The sequence below is a fragment of the Glandiceps talaboti genome, chromosome 21 (assembly GCF_964340395.1).
Source record: "Glandiceps talaboti chromosome 21, keGlaTala1.1, whole genome shotgun sequence".
NCBI classification, from domain to species: domain Eukaryota; kingdom Metazoa; phylum Hemichordata; class Enteropneusta; family Spengelidae; genus Glandiceps; species Glandiceps talaboti.
The window spans coordinates 7,701,965-7,721,751 of NC_135569.1; the positions used below are offsets into that span (position 1 = coordinate 7,701,965).

The 19,787-nt window shown below is 35.0% G+C and overlaps 1 protein-coding gene and 1 non-coding gene across 2 annotated transcripts; one reads left to right on the forward strand and one right to left on the reverse strand.

Annotated features, from left to right (window-relative positions):
- Positions 1-1,028: 1,028 nt before the first annotated feature.
- Trnae-uuc (transfer RNA glutamic acid (anticodon UUC)) lies at positions 1,029-1,100 on the reverse strand. The gene has a single exon. It is a non-coding gene; the product is annotated as a tRNA-Glu (tRNA).
- Positions 1,101-3,564: 2,464 nt separating this feature from the next.
- LOC144451480 (phospholipid scramblase 2-like) lies at positions 3,565-14,640 on the forward strand. Its single transcript, XM_078142331.1, has 10 exons — positions 3,565-3,680; positions 5,437-5,664; positions 6,115-6,268; positions 6,786-6,863; positions 7,054-7,130; positions 7,341-7,471; positions 8,284-8,404; positions 9,016-9,112; positions 10,134-10,192; positions 12,909-14,640. Exons 2-10 carry the CDS (start codon positions 5,464-5,466, stop codon positions 12,972-12,974), a joined length of 984 nt encoding a protein of 327 aa, XP_077998457.1. The 5' UTR covers positions 3,565-3,680; positions 5,437-5,463; the 3' UTR covers positions 12,975-14,640.
- The last annotated feature ends 5,147 nt before the right edge of the window (positions 14,641-19,787 follow it).

The window sequence follows — 19,787 nt, forward strand, 5'->3', positions numbered from 1 at the left end:
GATGGGAAAAATGATTCCTGATACTTCATTATGAAAGAGTGGAAAATCACATAAAAATTATATAGAGATTTTTTTTTAATTTTTGGCATCAGGTGGACAGAGGGGAGGGAGAGATTGGGGTAGTATCCAATAAACTACTATTATAGTACTATAATCCATTTTATAACATGCACAAGCCAAGTTATTGTTTTTGAATAGAAAATATGAATATATACATGTACCCTGGTAATTCTACATTTGTACAACAACATGTGTCAACATTTTTGTAGTGAGTGAAATACAAATCAAAATATTCCAAATCACCATTATTGTTCTCCATTTTTCATAAATTATGCTTGAGAACATATTATTTTTATAGTACTATTACTAAAAGATGGTTTTGTTGGAATTATTTGCATAGAAAAGATAAGAAGGATAAAGGAAATAAATGCCAATCATTCAAACTATAATTTTGTTTGGGTCTATTTGAATTGATTCCCCACGAGTTACTGTAACTGTTCAGAGTATCAAATCCTTGTCTAGTCCAGAACAACTACAATATTTGTTTATTTTCTGGATAATAAAATACTTTGTGGGTTAAATATGATAAAGGACTCCTTCCCGATGCACCTTTTGATTCTGTTGGCTCATTGTTATCATATTATTCATTATGTATAGAAAGAGAATGTCTGATCAGTTTTCCTCTCACAAAACCAGATTTCTCCGTTGTCTATGACCTATTTCTTGTGATCTATATACTGTCTTTGACCCATAACCTGTGTATAAAACCTGTCACCTCTTGCCAGTGACCCGCAACCTACTCTCTGAGACATTGATCTATTGTCGCTGAGCAATATAAATGTGATGTACACCTATTATATGTCGCCTATGGTCTGTTGTCTGTAACATATATCTCTTATCTATAACATATTGTCTGTCACCTATGACCTACTGTTTGAGACCAGTGACCTTTGGTTTGTGACTTGTGATCGATGTCTTCTTCCCAAGGCACTATATATTGTATTAAAAAGTAGCAAAAATTTTACAGTTTCCCATGCCGGGAATTGAACCCGGGCCGCGTGGGTGAAAGCCACGAATCCTAACCACTAGACCACATGGGATACATGATATTATCAAATTTCCTTAGCATTGTGAATTTGGTAATGTTGTAGTGGTATCTCTTGATGGTCTCAAACTTTCATTCATGACATCTGTGGGTCACTAAACTAAACATAAAGAAGTACAAGCTGTTTCTTTTTTTCTAGTCCTAGTTTCTCTGTGCCTAGTTTGGCAATATATGTACATGTATGCCTGTGTGTATATGTGTATGTATGTATGTATGTATGTATGTATGTATGTATGTATGTATGTATGTATGTATGTGGTATGTCTGTCTGTGGACACATCAGTCTCAAAAAGTATTGTATCGATTCTATTGAAACTTGCTTCAAATCTTCCACATTTATGGTAATGACAAGAAATGATTTAAATTTCCATAAACATCAAATAAATATTAAATGAGACAAATTTAGTTTATGTTGTTTCTAAATTACGTTTTGCACATTTTCGCAGTTTTAATTTGCTTTGTTTAAAAAATAAATGTAACAGTTGGTAGAATAGTTAGTCCTTACTACCCAATGCGCTGGTAATAATTAAAATCTACTACATGCAGTAATAATATACGACTGCTGAACAACCACGTGCAGCATGAAAGTATAATGATATGAAAATTCAGAAACTGAACAATCTGTACTTTCTATCTGATACACTAATTTATAGAAGTAAGATCAACGAACTTTTATTAATGTTTCATACATGATACTAACACTGGCCTTTAATTATCTAATGTCACAAAGGATTGTGTCTTATACGTTGTTCATTCAAGGCACTTAAGATCTTTATCTGGTCATTTCATCAACCTGCTAGCTTGCTCTGTTCAAGCTGAATAACCCTTAACTCTTACTCCTCACAATTAAAGTTGCCATATGAATTTAAAATGGGTATTTATATAGTTTTAAAGTAATAACACAATTTTACTTTGTTTTCTAACCTAAAAACAACATAACAAAATAGACCAATTCCGTATTTTGAACTTAACTAAATAAAAGAGCCAAAAAAATGCGTAAAAAGTGTGTCAATATACACACAGCAAGTGATTTGAAGCCAAACGGTAAAAAACAGTTAGCACTACGTCACGTCCGGTCTTCACATGGGTGTGTTCCCTTCCCCACGTATTGAAAATCACCATGCATATATACCCCTGTAGTTTGATTATTTTTGTGTCGGTCTGTTTGTTTGCTTGTTTGTTTATTTGCTTGCTTGCTTGTGTGTGTGTGTGTGTGTGTGTGTGTGTGTGTGTGTGTGTGTGTGTGTGTGCCTTTCAACCTAAACACCTCACTGTTCCTCTCGCAATCAGTCATCTCATATTCCTACTTCACAATCTCTAGAGATTAATTTGCAATGGATATTGCATGTCCGGCGTTAAAGGAATTCAACTGTTTTTCCCAAGGTAATACATTGTTTTAATCAAAACTGACAGTGATATTATTAATAATTTCCATCGTAAGGTCAGGTGTTCAACCTAATATGATGAGAACGTCATTTTACCAACCGTTATATGGGGGTAATGTTATTGTTTTGTTCGTCTGTGTCTGTCTGTCTGTCTGTCTGTCTGTCCCTGTCTATTCGCCAGTCTGTCTATATGTTTGTGTCTGTCTATGGATACATCTAAAAAATTACTGCACCAATTCTAATGGAACATGAAACACATAATTATTTTGATGATCGATCGAATGTGGTAAACATTCCATGCATGACGACGGTGATCATCATTTGCATAAATGATGAGTTTTATTAATTAGGTATTACAGGTATGCAAATTTTATACAATTTGGTACATATATTAAGAATGCGCACCTGCCCTTTGTATTTTGATGTAGACTCTAATTTTAATGAGTACTTTGCAAGATTAAAGTAATTTACCAATTAAGTGATATATCATTATTGTAGCTCAGAATTTTGCATTCCAACAACTCATGGAGGAATATTAATTGAAAAGGCATATTTGCTATGATGATTGATTGTATAAATGCCATGTAAATAGAGTGGCACGTACACACACACAAACACACACACACACACACACACACACACACACACACACATACATACATACATACATACATACATACACACACACACACACACACACACACACACACACACACACACACATACATACATACATACATACATACATACATACATACATACATACATACATACATACATACACATGAGGTTTTGGTAGGAATAGAGCAATATTTGACATAGTTGGCACGATTTTCTTCTTTACTTTGTCGTTAAAATCGTTAGAATCCAACTTATAGAATAACAGTAGAAATTTAACTGAAAAACGGCTTAGGTGAGATTGTACTCAAAATCCAAGCCAATCACGCACAGCAGAAAGTGTGATTCATCAAATTATATGCGCATCTGTTTACAGTACAAGCAATAGCATTGCATGTATTGGGTATGTGATTAGACGGTGACCTCTGCAGAGGTCATAGTAATCACAATACGGGAATGACACTTTCATATGCAGGGAATTTGACTCGATGACGTATAAGGCTGTTAAAAGAAGGCGATGAGATAGGAGACCCCTTTTGGAACACATCAGCAGAAAACAGTCCAATTTGAAGGTAAATCTTCAATTGATTTTACTAGGTGTAAAAGGCCGAGAGTATATCGTTCAAGGGCATATTATTATATCTGCAAGCTGTATACAAGTATTCCACGTATTCCAGTTCTAGGAGTGACACAGTCAGTCAAGGCTTTGTAGTCTTTTAACGGTATGGCTGGAAACAACATTGACTTCTGAATACACAGACACCCTAGATCTCTGAACTCAAATGTAAACATGCCTCGGTGGCATAGGAAGATGTACTATAGAGGGGCCGGGCAAACAAACAGGGATTTCTATAGCCAAGCCTAGCCATTTGTATAAACAAAACCTTCCTAAAGGTTACTAGCTCGTTAGTGAAGTCGGAACTTGCTGTAAATGGGCGTAGTGTATTATCGCTCATCGTCAGACAGTTAAACGTTTGACTTACTGTTAAGCACACTCGATATTACCAATGGAAACACTTATAGCGTATTTAAATTACCAATGGCTATGTTACATCTTGCCCCAAGGTCACTATTTTAATGAAAAATCAAAATTTAATATTAGATGCCCTCGATCGGTGGTATACTTATGATAAATTATTAACGTCTTTAGCACTCTGAATGTTTGCATCTACGTCTGGGACGATCATCTCTAAACATAAATTATCACATTCAGCGAAACGTACGATTACAATGGATTTAGGTCACAGCGCTCTCTGCAACCCAGATATAAATGAAACACACCTACTTTCTCAAAAAAGGTCGCAGCTGTTGAGCATCCGCAGTATATATATCATGACTTGTTGCATGGTAGGCGATAGTAATTACAGTCGGTTATTGATAGAGTTTGTAAGGTGTAGGATCCAGACATATTTGTGTTAATTGAATTATACTATGAATGTATCATTTTATCTTGCACGTAGTTTATCATATGATATACATATACGACAGGCACGATTGAGAAATGTATTCGCTTCCAATGTCATGTGAGTAATAATGCTTCACCGTCCTTGGCAAATACATTCGAAGCTCCCACATAATGAGTTTAAGCCTTGCACATTTGACATTCGTCCATGACCTTCCGATAGGGTTGGCCTCGTTCTCTAATTCGGCGCAACATCAGCTTACATACAGCATTCTTGATTCTTTATAAATAAATTAATTGAGGTTATTTCATAGATTAATATTTAGAACTTCGTTATTTACATTACTATGATATTATGTTCAGTATCTTTGTTATACTTTAAATATTAACTATATTTTCGTCATATTTCCACACATGTAAGTGTAAATATGATGTGCAGAGAATACCGATATTTACAATAAATTATGTATAGATAACACTGTGCGATGAATAATATCTCGGGATTCAGATATATCTTATAAACGTAGAATGAAACTATTGAAAGGTATATCCCTCCTTTTGTTATATTCAAGTATTGTACTTACCATTTGAAATGTAGACCTGTTATTTACTTTCAATTTCTGCTTAACAGTAATTTACGCATTTGTTTGACTTCCTATGTATTAACTCAAACTCTCAGTTACAGAACGGAGTGTACTGCTGAAGTAACTTTCTAATCTGATTAACTCAGCGGAGAGTATTTTTGAAAAAAAAACTAAGTATACCTTTGTAGCAAAGAAGAGAGTAACAACGAAGTTACATCGGAGTACATCTAGAGTTAAGCTTGTGAGGAATTTGCGTGTGTAGTCAAAAAAAATATAACAGAAATAACAATACAAAACAGCAAATAGTTGTGAAACTAAATAATCATATTTTGCCTTTATCAGAGAGGATAGCACTGCGTTTATCACAAGATGGCTGACAATGAGAGAAAGGCACCGCCAGAGCAACAGCAATTATACCCAATGCATCAAATGCAGCCTGGTACACAAGGGCCGCCTGGTCAGTACGCTGCTGTTCAAGCACACCCGGGTATGCAACCCCCACCAGTCACCCAATATGATGTTCAACCACAGATACAATACGCACCACCTGGACAACCTGCCCAGCCACCGGTAAGTTCCGCCACAACTTTATACGTTGATTTTCTGTATTTTCAATTTACAGAAATGGGTTATTTGATCAGACCCATTCGGCACTGCTCGTGTTCAAACCCACAAAAGTAGCAAGTTGAACTCACAATATTTCAACTGAATTACATTTTGAAGGAATGTCTGAACAAAGGTTTTATTCGATTAGACAGTTTTTATATTACGAAAGATTTTGGCAGATTGTTTTATATTGGACCCGAATTAATCCAAAGTCACTCTGTTTGATCGACATGTATATGATTATAATTATAATTGTGCATTTTATATAATAAACAATTTGTATCAATTGTGCTCGTTTGCCTATCTGAAGTGTACCAAATGAATGACTATTAATATTCATAATGACTAAATATTTCAGATGATGGCTCAACTGAATGTACCAGGTTCCCTACTACTAATAGTTGTATATTTCAGATGATGGCGCAACCAGGTGTACCAGGTGCACAACAGCCACAAGCAGCACAGTGGATGCCAATGCCTCAAGCACCTGTGGGTTGCCCACCTGGTTTAGAGTACCTTACACAAATAGATCAATTATTAATACACCAAAAGGTTGAAATGGCAGAAGGTAATTAAGCAATATTTGATGATTTGTCATCACAAACTAAAGGCACAACCCATATCATAGAAATAGTTTGGCTTATATTATTCATGTAATATAAAACCTCTTAACTCTTACAATTATAGTTATGGTTTGAGACTTGGTTGTGGTTGGACTGCATTTGCGAAGTCGTAAGTCAGTTCGACTCTCCAGAACAGCAAGTGTCCTCAGGGTATTGAGTGTTTACACCTATATTGAGAATAAATCCACATGGTACGGCGTTGGACCCTTTGAGATAAAACGTGTATGCATAAATCCCTTTAGAATACAATTAAAAGATTACTATTATTATTCTATTCTAATATGATATCATATAAATGATTCCTCACATAGGGATCTACATAAATAAATAAATGTATATATATATATTAACAAACTTTTTTTTTTAATTTTTGCCTTACAGAAATAATGACAAATGGCGTACACTAACTAATAATGAATATCTAGTTTCTTTGACAACAAAATTTATTTCTGATATATTTAGTGTTTACAGCACTACAGTTTCTGAATAGATTCGTGATCAAGAACAGTATGGGACAACAGATATACTACGCAGAGGAAGGTAAGATATTGCAATTATTTTAACAATATTAACAAAGACTTTGAGAATTGGCTTTCCATTGGTGTGTTATTCGTTAATGACTTAGCTGTGCACAGCCATATCATATTTGAAAAGACGGCACTGGTCATTCAAGCTTGGTAGTCTTTATCCTTTTGATTCTATTTCCAGGTCATTTGTTTTATCTTTATAGAATCCGATGAGTGCCACCGTCAATGTTGTGGACCACAGCGAGGCTTCATTATGCACGTTACTGACAACATGCAGCAAGTATGCATAATTTACTGACACCACTGATAATTTGCATAGCAATTGCATTTTCATAGAATGTTCATCAGAAAATAATATAAATATTCATACATACATACATACATACATACATACATACATACATACATAGTACTGTTCTGTTTTCGATATTAAATCCTTACTTTGGCAATATACTCCATAGCTTATACCCGAATTAACTTTACTCTGCAGGAGGTTATTCGAGTTGTTCGTGAATTCAAGTGTTGCGCAGGGTTTAAATGCTGTGCTTTCTCTGATTGTTGTGCAATGGAGGTAGCAGTAGAAGCTCCTGTTGGTACCATTGTGGGATATTTTAGGCAAACGTAAGTTTACAATTAGTAAATTGAATATTCTCGTTTCTAACTTTTGTGAAGTGATGTTTTTACCAATCGATAATTCAGACACTAACATTACAATTTGAAAGCGTCATGATACTGGATAAAAGATGTATACTTTCACAAATATAAATATAAATATAAATATAAATATAAATATAAATATAAATATAAATATAAATATAAATACAACAATTTAAGGGAAAGGGAATTGCCATACCAAGAAAAAGAGGTTTTTTCATCAACTTTTGGTGCTGGAAAGTTATTTCACATTACATAAATTTCGCTCATCAGTTGCCAAGAAACACCACTGTTGTTCTTTCAGTAGAGCACCATTGCATCATGGGACTTAGCAGCATGATTATTCATTAGATGCACACTTACTTCCTTCACATAACGAGCTATGGATATTCAGTGTGCGCATTCGATGAATAATCATTGCTGCTAAGACCCATGAGGCAATGCTGCATCACCGAAACAACAACAGCGATGAAATAGAGTTTCAATTTGGTGTTGCAAGGCAGCCCAGCGAAAATTATGTGCAATCGCGAAATGACTCGAGAGTTTTATACATGACTGGCATTTTGTTTAGTTTAGTTAAGTTTAGTTTAGTTTAGTTTAGTTTAGTTTAGTTTAGTTTTAGTTTATTTCAGTAACAATACTAATTAAAACTGGTACAAATTGTTGAATTACTTGGATAACACACAAAGTCAATCGAATTCAGTTACTCGATAGACTTGTCAAATACATGGAAACTCTTCATATTTTAAACATTTTTTATAAACTAATTCGATACCCAGGGTCAGCTTGTGTGCACCATTATATGAACTCCTCGATGCTGATAGAAACTGCGTGCTGAAAATAAATGGACCCTGTTGTATTTGCCAGAACGTATGCTGTACGGATGACGTTGAATTTGAGGTAGGGAATGGTACCGTCTAATTATTAAAGCCCCAGTAACTTTAACATTTTGTGGTTTTTAATTTCTGTTCATTGGAAACTACATCAAAATAAATCGATCGTTCTGGTTAGCAACTAACAATGATTTTTGTTGGCTATAGATGTATTTCATGTGCAGACTATATTATGAAAGAATTTGTTTGATTGAGATGAAAGGATATTTCAACACCTATCTTCATGAAAGACATAAAATCTGAAAGACATAAAACTAAACGAAAAGTCTAATTTACCCACTTTTACCTAACCTGTGACCCACCCCACCACTATCTCTGTCCAGGGATAGTACGGGACACAGTACACTTTTGACTGTCTACAGCCCCAGGGGAGAGATCATCGTCGGTAAATTAAGTCAAAGGTGGTACTTCGTCTCATACTTACTACATTTACCCTAAGTGGAAAGACATGGTCAAATGTGACTTTTCGTACAGTGTAAACGATCCAGCTAATCAGAGCAGACACAAATAAACAAAACAAAAACACATCTGGATCGCCCACACAGAAGTGTAATATTAGTTGTGTGGAGCCACTTTCCCTGTTTTAATGTAAATCGTCATTCCATGTTTGATATGTAGATTCATAGCCAAGAAGATGTGATTGGTAAAATCAGCAAGCAGTGGGGAGGTATATTTAAAGAGGCGTACACTACGGCTACTAATTTTTCATTGGCATGTAAGTATATGTTATAAGTCGAGCCACGAATAGTTAAGGAATATCTATGGTTCAAAGTTTAAAACGTACATTATTACAATAATAAGGCACCTGATGCTGTGACAGTTATGCATTGGCAGAAAATGCTCATTTGCATATATTATTTTATTTTTTTTGTAACTGGATATACGTTCTCCTTATAATATAACAACAAACAAATTTCAAAGATTAATCATGTAAAAACCAAACTCGATATAACATACAATAGCTCTCATCCAAATTGATAAAATGTCATTATCACAACAAGGTTTACTTAAAATGTGTTATTTGCAATAATTTTGGCTTAATTTAATTAGGGAGATTTAATTCGTGCTTTGTGAAACAAAGAAACAGAAAAAGTAAAACCAATATTTCAATCAAATGTTCATAAAACAGAAAGGATAAAATGGCCTTATCTACATAACATGTGATGAGTTTCCGAAGAAGGTACACTGTTTTTAAGCTTACCTTGTCAGAGGTGTAGTTTTTCATTCATTATATATTTAGAGACTGGGCCACTTGTTACATGGTTGTTAGACATGCATGACCCTTCTCAAAGTTTACATTATTTAAAGTGGCCATATGGATGAGAATTTGGTATTTATTATTAATAAACGGCAAAACATTAAACAATGTGTAAAATGTTTGTTATTGTACGTACAATAACAAACTTTTTACACTTTTTGCATCTTTTTGCAATGTATTGAGTTATGAACATGGACTTGGTATATGTTATTTCACATTATTTTTTCAAGTAGAAAAATATAGTGAAGCTGTTTTATCAAATGAAAATCCAAAATAAATACCAAATTCTCATCCATATGGCCACTTTAAAATAGAAAACAAATTGTCATGTATGACATGGAGTGTTTGCTATATTTTTCTAGCTCATTTATCATTGATGCATAGCTTCATAGTATACTTATAATTCATTTTCTCGTTTTCTAATTATCTACATGTCACCTCATTTCAACACCGTGTCCAAATTCTGTTATTCTTACAGTCCCCCTGGATCTGGACGTTAAACTAAAAGCCCTGTTAATCGGAGGCGTATTCCTCATTGTAAGTAATTTTCTTTTGGTATTCTTGCCGCTTGTTTAAAATATGACAGACAGTTTGTGTGTGTGTGTGTGTGTGTGTGTGTGTGTGTGTGCGTGTATGTGTGTGTGTCTGTGTGTGTCGGTGTCTGTGTGTCTGTGTCTATGACTGTCTATGTATGTGTATGTGTATGTACCTGTCAGTCTGTTTGAGTTTGTGTATGTGTATGTGTGTGTGCCTGTCTGTGTGTACGTGTTTGTTTGTGTATCCGTGTCTGTGATTCCCCTACTCAAGTACAAAAGTAACCAATGTACTACAGCCCAGCAAGACATGAGTTTTTACTGTATTAAAATAGATTTAAGTTGATATTTATTGATTATGATAGTAGTCCATTTACATGTATCCTTACTAAATTATGTCTGCATCCATACCAATACAGAGTTAGTCATTAAGATTACTATTTTTGGTTTGATAGATTAGATTTGATTAAAATTCTAAAATTCTAAAATTACCTTGATATATATAATAGCAGAAGTATTTGATTGATAGTTACTATTGTCATCATAGCCAAACATTGCTTTTATCACGAACCATCGCCATAACTGCTCACGAGTTTCGTAGCATTGTGTATGTTGATGAACACAATATACATCATGTATGTCCCATCATGATCATGACTCATAAAAATTTAACCTTTGCACTACATTCACACGTTTTCAGAGCAATGAATCACCATCAAAGTATACCTATAGTAAAGATGTATGGATAAGGACCTACTTGTACTCACATTCCCAAAGGTATGCACATCCCTTGGGGATTCACCTCCTTGTGATACGCCCAGGAGCTGTGTATATATGGTATTTTGAACAGAATGTTATTAATTATGCATAAATAAAATGACACCTCAATAGTCTGTGTTACCATGGTACCATACATCAATCGAATACACAATTAGTGCACCTGTTATATATGTATATGTGTGACAACCGTAAATTAGTTTTTTTCTCCTGCATGGCTCAAATTTCTGCACATTACTATATCAAGGTCATTAGTATATGTACACATCCTCCTAACATATATTCAGGTGAATGTTTATTCGGTGTGATAAGTACCAGAATATTAAGCCCTATGGTGAATGGTCAGTGTAACTGCTACTACGGTAATTATAAGATAGAAATGTTATTCTTTGGAGTTTGGTAAGATTGAAGGACGTTGACAAGGAATCTTCCTTCGGTCAATAACGAGAGTGAATATTAACCCGAAAAGAAGATTCGTCTTTATTTTGTAAATGAACAGCAGAAAGACAACTGAAAAGTCATATGTTTCTAGAAAATTTGTCTATAACATGCACACTGCTCCTTATGCAGATACTTGTAATTTACAATGTTACACTTTGTCGTAAATAAATCAATATTTTTGAAAAGAAGGTAGCTATATTATATTTATATTATACCCGTATACTGATGGCGCAAATCGACAGATCTGATTGGTCTAGACATCAAACTAGCGCGTCTATTAAATGAGCTATAATGAACAGTTGGCATGTGTCCAAATGTTGATGTTTTAATACAAAATACTTGGAGTTTACTGTTGTCGTCTGCTACGACCATTGTAGTCCGAAGTGAGTGAACTCTGCGAATTGTCAAATGAGGATTTTCACAATGAGACAATAGATTACGGGAAACTATGAAGGACATTTCGAAAGCAGTCGCGTACTTGTACAAATCATCGACTACTATAAGGTCAAGGCATGCACGCGATCGGTTCTAGTATAGCCTCTGCTGGGCAGGAGTGGAAACAGGTGTAAGTGTGTCTAGTCATAAAAATGAAGCAAATTGTAAGAGCTTACACTGACAGACTTACCATTAATCAAATTAGAATTTTGTCTGGGATCCTGTCCTATAGTGCGAGTGTCAGTCATCAATCCGAGTGAGAAATCCCCAAACCCGAAAGTGTACTGACGTATAGTAGCTTCCTAAAATACATTGTCATCAACCTGCCACCATGTCTATCTTCTCATTCTATCGTGTCGCGAAGCTGGCCGGGCAGGAAGCATGCTGTATTCAGTAACCCACTTTAAGTTTATACCTTGAGCCATACAGGCTAGGCGGCTTATGCATAAATGTACTTTTAATGAGTCGATCAATGTACAGATTATCCCTAGAAATGAGTAACAGTTCAAATAAATCCAGTTGCTGCAGGACGCACATTCATGGTCGACTCGTCAGATCAGCTGCCTTGAAATCATCATTGTTATGCAAATTATATATGGGCGCAGATGAAAACAGAAAAACGTTATTGTTCGTATCTTTTTTCCGATTTTTTCAATATACTGGTATAATATAAAAATGATACCCCCCCCCACCCCCCGCCCCATCCACCAGGTTCGCGATACTGGTGAATAGTCATTATGCAGTCATGGATATAAATTATATAACACCATAAAGATGATTGATGTAACACCAGGTTGAGTAACTCTTAGTTCTAAAACGATCAGAGGCAAGGATTGGGACATGGTTCGTGATAGAAGCAATGGTATCACATATAAATGTGACATATATATGGTCAGGAAAATGTAAATTAGTTATGACATTACTAAGCTATTGGTTAAGTGTTATGCTAAGATTACACCAATGTTTAATACCTGATACATTACACGAGACACTTTTATTGTCATAACACATATTATTTATATTCATCGACAATATCCAATTATCTTGCTTTTTACTGTTTCTTTCAGGACTTCATGTACTTTGAGCAAAAAGCCAACCAAGGTAACCAGGGAGGACGGCGCCGCCGGCGATAATACTTCTGCTACAAAATGATCGGACATCCTGACCCTTCAATGTTGTGGTTTTATCTAATCGTTTCTTCAAATATACCGTTCACTGTGATTCACTTCTGTATCGTTGAGATCAATTTTAAAAAAGGTGCACATTTTACACTCAAAATAACTCTAAACTACACTTTTGAAGGGTTTTAAAGAAAATATATTGCCTTACATTTATTATACAGTATTGATTTAATACATAAACCAATTCACATCACCAAAGAAAAACCAACGAAAATACAACCTTTAAGTTGTTTGTGATAAACATGATGTAATATTGCCTACTCTATTCTAACCTATCTAGCTTGACCTAACCTAACCTCATCAAACTCAGTATCACCTCACCTGACTCAAACTAACCTTATATCGTAGCCTAACCTAACCTTATATTGTAACTTAACCCAATCTAACCTGACCAAACCTAATCTAACATAGCCTAACCACATGTAACTTAATCTCACCTAACTTTATAACATAACGTAACCTATCCTCATCAACCTTATAACCTAATCACACCTAACCTGACCTTACCTAACCTAACCTAACCCAACATAACATAACCTAATCACGCCTGGCCTAGACTATACACAACTCACTTAACCCAAGTTATCTTGTCGAAGCTAAACCTAACCTAGCATGACATGACATGACAGGACATGACATGGCATGACATGACCTAGCTTGCACTTACCTAACCTAGACTAGACTATATTCTCTTACCCAAAACTAACATCGTGTAACCTAGATTAACTAGTCTAATGTACCCTAACTTCAAATATGTGCACATGATGCCAAAATATGACAGCACCTTCGATCAAATTACATAACTGCAAGACGAAAGTAAAAACAAATCTTTTAAAATTTCAAATATTGAATTTGAGCTGGCACGCTGTTGCTGCCTCCTTTGCTAATGTATAACTACGTTGAGATTTTCATGTGTAAAGTATAGATTTTATTTTGGTAATATTCGATTCATAGGCCACATTACTTTCTAGAGAGAGGCTAAAATACAGTATTACAGTTATGGTACTTAGTCATCTTGGGAAAAATAAAATTCCGGTCAAACTCGAAACAATCAAATTAATTGTTTTATAAAATGGTTCCACAGAAGAGAGTGCTACATGCGGCAGAAAGGCATAAATATTAATTCGTTTTAGTATAGTATTACTGCCAAGGCCTTTATTTGGCAAGTGGCTTTATCTGTACTAGCTGTAAGTGGGATATTATTATTTTCAACATCCAACAACATATTCACTGAAAATTGTTAAAATACCAATAATTATACATGTCATCTGAGGTATATTTTATCCATAGTACAGTAATAAGTTGAAATCAAGATTCATTTGGGTGCTGATGTTTTGGGCGGACCCACAAATAATTAAATTGGATATATTGCACCTACATGATATGTGTCCCGCTACACAAATATATTTACCCACAGGTGATTCAATACTTGCACTGTGTACGATATTACAATTAATAATAAAACAGTTTCAAAAAACGTTCCTGTTGCAGCTAGTGCAGCTTAGAAAGATCGGATAGCGTGTAGAGAATGTAGCTGTAACTTTGTTTATAAACTGTAATATTTTTTCATAGCTTTTGAGTTTTGGCACAAAATTTTGCTGTTCAATTTCGGATATGTACCCAAAGTTACATGTTACTGATAAGTCTACATAAAAATTAAATTTAATGTTGAAATTGTGATGTAGTGTCTGTTTATTGTATTTTATATGGACGTGAATCTCCTTTAGATCTGGAGAGTGGTAAGACTGTGTGTGTGTGTGTTTGTTTGTTTGTTTGTTTGTTTGTTTGTTTGTTTGTTTGTTGGTTGGTTGGTTGGTTGGTTGGTTGGTTGTACTTTTAAAGTTGCACAAGCTCAGTTGACAAGTCTTTGCCCAAGTGAAAATACTTCCATAAAACCTCGATCAAACGTTTCTAGTATGATGATTATAATATGTCTATACGCATCTTCTATGACATAACAATTACCTTCTGGCATTGCTAGAGTAAGAACAGTTGACTTTATTGTAGGAATTTTCTCGACATTTTTCATCAAATTTAGTGTGATACATTACTTTTATAACCTATATCTTAATATAAGGGTTTGGAGTTAGTTTATTGCAAGTAACCGTGAACTGAATGCTTCACTATGTCGTGTAGTGCGAGTATCTCTTAAATATGTAGACATCCCAACATTAATAAACTCAGCTTATACCCCTTTAAGTGGTGATAAGTGATATCAATTTATCTTCTTGAATCTCAAAGTGGACGGACAACATATATATATATATATATATATATATATATATATATATATATATATATATATATATATATATATATATATGCACACACTGTGCAGTTTCCTTTGAACATATAGAACATCTTACTGTTCATATACACAGACAATTATATAGTCTATAATGCTCTGCTACTAATATTGCATATAAGAGGTTTCAGTTATTTGCGCCCTCAACTTCAAAACTGATAACTTCAATGATGTCATGTCTGTTGAACACGCACGTGCATCGAATAATGTGCTATTGTGATGGTACGACAACAAGACATATCCTCAGTAGTTTTCTATAACTTCATGACGATAGAGTATCAATACACGAGGATTAACCAGCACCCGTGACAATGGCTACCGACGAAATGAAGTAATATGTTCTTGTCACAGGCACCGGCGAGGATTGGTGAGAAAATAAGTAAGAACAAACAAATCAAGGAAAGAAATGTAATATAACTACTTATGCTTAGTGACGTTTCAGTGCTTATTGCATCATAGGAAGAAAAATATATACATATGCTGACTAGACGTGCAGTAATAATTGTTTACTATGAGGTTTATTTACAAATCACTTCTTGTACTTACATATACAATAAATAGCAAAGGGATCAACTATACTGTATCATTTTTATGTATAGGTAAATTGCATATTTTAATGTAAGACTTTTTATTTCATAAAATGTACCGCAAGAAGCTTCTTAACAAACAAAATGAACTAAAGCACATGCGCATTTTGAAAGTGTAAATTCATTTGTAAAATTCTGAATGGCACAATTTCCCTGCGCATGCGACATGAAAGGTTATCTCTATACATTTTCAACCACTTTTGAATGTATATACATGTATATGGTATTGGGCTTAACATATTCCATTAGCATAGTATGCAACTCAGAAATGAATTTTAAAGCAATTGAATGTTTACTGTTACCTAATCAATATGGAACGTGCAAACCCGTCATGTTGAATGTTGCATCATGGGAAACGTGATAATAAATACTAATCAATAAGTATTTTAAGCAATATTGATATATTGTGTGTAACTACAAATAATCAATTCTTGGTTACTCTGACCATTGTGGGAGGGGGGGGGGTAATTTTATCAGTAGCTCCAGATTAGGATTTACAATAAATACAGATAATCCCATAGTCCTTTGCGACTGAGCATGCTCAGTTTGAATAGCAAGTTCCCTATTGACATCAAAATTAAAACGTTCTAGAATCCAATATGGCCGCCGAATACTGTCATCTTAACTCTATGGTAATCGTTCTGGCAAGCCAGAGCACATTTTTCGAATTCCGTGTGGGGGCGTCTGTTAAGAGGTGTCGTAAAAGAGGCCGGTAGTTTACGACGATGTGGAAAAATAAACGATTGTCAATTTACAATGAAACCAAGACAATAAACCCATCAAATTCGTTTGCATGTCAACAGAATCGGGAGAAACCTTCATATTGAAAACAATTCGACATGTCTGGAGAGGAAGAGAGCATTGATTTTCTGGGAAATTGGTCCCTGGGGCGCATATTACCTTACTGCTATTTTATTTATATACATATTGTCATGTTACAAAATGACGGGTCTGTCTATCCACCAAACATTATTTCTTGGGTTATTCAATTGTCGAAAGTTCGTCCGATCTACGTCTATCTTCGTTCTCTGTCGAACACTCTGGCAGTGCATGTACAAATACAAGATATAACAGTCCTACACCCAACAGAGGTATAAATGTGTTCAAAGCTAATGACCCGATGCGAAATATATCAGACCAAAATGTCACACAACGTATAAAGTGTTCCCAGCACATTGTAACGGGTAGGAGACACTGCTCCAAAATCGTTGATACAAACATAAACAATAACGAAAATGGCAGCACAATTATGGTTGCTATAAATTGTATTATTGTCCATGCTAGAGTGAGAAGAAACCAGAGTAGTTTTATCGGCAGGAAAAGTATAACCAGGCAAATGTCCAGTATCTTAAGTAGGAGGATCCATACCAGTAAGACAATCCATGTGATAATCAGCACTGCAATACCCACCATACTAAGTAGGAGAAAAATCATCTGAAAGACAATTTGAAAGAAGACATACATCAGCATACTACTACGGAAACCAAACTATCAGGAAACTAACACACGAATTAAGACTGGTGTTGCAATATATGTTGACATAAGCTATCAACATGATGAAGGGAAGTTGATGTAATTACACTCTCAGTAGGGCAGTGCCTCTGATATCAAATTATTATATCTCCATAAGCAAGGCACTTCTTGGTGAAGCATGTTTGTCAACAACAAACGGCACTTAAGCTTCAATCGGACATGCATATCAGGAAACTGTAGTGCTTTAAGCCCTTGACCGCAAATTGCATTTATAATCAAAATAAAAAAGAATCTGCAAATAAAGGAGTGTGAAACTCATTCAAACGAACCTTCATAAAAGCAACTATGTCCTCCGGTATCCTGAAACATAAGTCTCCGATCCATAGTTTCCTAGGTATGCTTCCCATGTCATTATAGTCGTGTTCTAGACGCATGTTCGTGATATCTGTGTCATGATTTGATTCAATAAAATTAGTCAGATCTTTCGTCAAGTAACTATCAGGCAGATGTTGAATGTTTCCTTCTGGTATATCGATCTCAAGGCGACACATTGGACATGTCAGCTTTCGGCTTCCGTATGAGTTCAGGCATGTGGATTGGATGCACTCTTTGCAAAAGACGTGTCCACATGGTAACAGCTTGGGTTCTTGGTATTGTTCAAGACATACTGAGCATATCAGAAAACGTTCTCTTAGGGTCTCCTTTGAAACTATTGGACTCCAGTTTAGGATCAGTTGCTGTAATATTGAAAGTAGATATGGATTAAGCCCGGTTGAATGCATTCGGACACATAAAAAAACAGTTAAACTTATACCCTGGTTTTTCGACGTCATGACAATGTGCGCCTACGTATATCTTTTGCTGTGCTCATAATAAATTTAAGGGTCAAAATACCCAATATCTAATTACTATTATTTTCCCTATTTTTCACAAATTATACTTGTGGAAGTATAACATATTTCTTCAATGATTTTCTTTATTGAGCAGGAGAATACTCCAACCTGTAGCTAATGTTTTTGTGACTACTCGTCTTTCAACAAGTAGTGACAAGGCGCCCTATATCAGTCTTATTTTCCTGGGCTGAACGAAGAAAAATATCGGGAAATAATATCTCTAAATACGTGTCAACGCTATTCAATGTAAATAAATTTGTAGCAAAACATTTCCCCTTATTCCAACAAAACTGATATATCATGAATGCATATCATGAACAAATACAAAATCAGATTTGATTTATTTCAGGGATTTGAGTTTCTAATCGTTTGATAGCTAGACTACGATTGGCTATCGCCTGACTCGTCAGCCATGTTTTATTGATAGGACGATAGTCTGCACTGTTTTTGTATCAATCTCATTGAAGTGCAGACTATAAAGTATACTGTGGCCTTACGTTTCTGTAAACTTACACTCGGTTGCCAAGCAACAGCAACCTTAGTTTATGGTATGTTTATCGTGGAATTTGTTTTTTAAGAATATTTGTTATCTTTCATACGTATATAATTTGGGTAGTTGGTGGATTACACTACATTTCAATCGTTGATACAAGCAGCTTTGTTCTGATTAACGTTATTACGCTCACCTCCCAATAGGGTCGAGTCTTCGACATAAAGTCCTTGAACCTCTCGTGAATCGCTGATAAAGACATGAAGGCACTCGTCTAGGGTCTATCGAGAAAATACAAAGGTGGGAGTGTTTATAGTGTTTGGTTAAGTAGCACACGGATGCCATTCACAACAAGGTGGTTCCAATGTTTAACGTTTCGGTTCGTTTCTTCTTTATATCCCGTGTTAGAATTTCAATTTCACTGGATATTGTGTGGGCTATTTTAAAACGATAGCGAGGTCACTTTACTTGTAAAGATTTTTTTGTAATGCCGATGAACAAAACATCCACGATTAAGAAAAGCGTGTGAGTCAATTCAAACTAAGTGAACTCTAACGGTTTCATGTCTGTTAGGATAGAGCTAGGAATACTTTCATTAATTAATAATTTATTCCATGATGAATCAAGAAAGATTTTGTAATGAACCAGCAACTGTACCACCACAACAGATGTGAGCTTTTAATAGACCATTCAAGGCTATGAGCAAACCATCAGTGTAACTTATTTAAGTCCGAAAACAATATAGAGTGGCATCGCTAATGTACAAAGTACAATTAATTTATTTTTACCGTGGCTGTAATGTGTTTACTTTACATTAGTTTATCATATGTTTGCTCTAAAATGTCACCTGACTTCATATTAACAATGTCATTCTGAAAGGACGCACTGTAACCTTTGTAATCATTATAGACAATTCATCATGTCACACATGGGACAGTTAGTTGACAGCAAAACGGGTTCAAAATTCCATGAAATAAAACTCAACGTTTTAGCCAAGTATTATATCCTAAAGCGTTG

What these genes read in the sequence shown, in the direction of transcription:
- LOC144451480 (XM_078142331.1), top strand. Translation starts at nt 5,464, where the DNA reads ATGGCTGACAATGAGAGAAAGGCACCGCCAGAGCAACAGCAATTATAC. An exon ending in GATATACTACGCAGAGGAAG is followed by an intron (nt 6,864 to 7,053) that starts GTAAGATATTGC and finishes TTATCTTTATAG; the next exon opens with AATCCGATGAGTGCCACCGT. An exon ending in CGGATGACGTTGAATTTGAG is followed by an intron (nt 8,405 to 9,015) that starts GTAGGGAATGGT and finishes TTTGATATGTAG; the next exon opens with ATTCATAGCCAAGAAGATGT.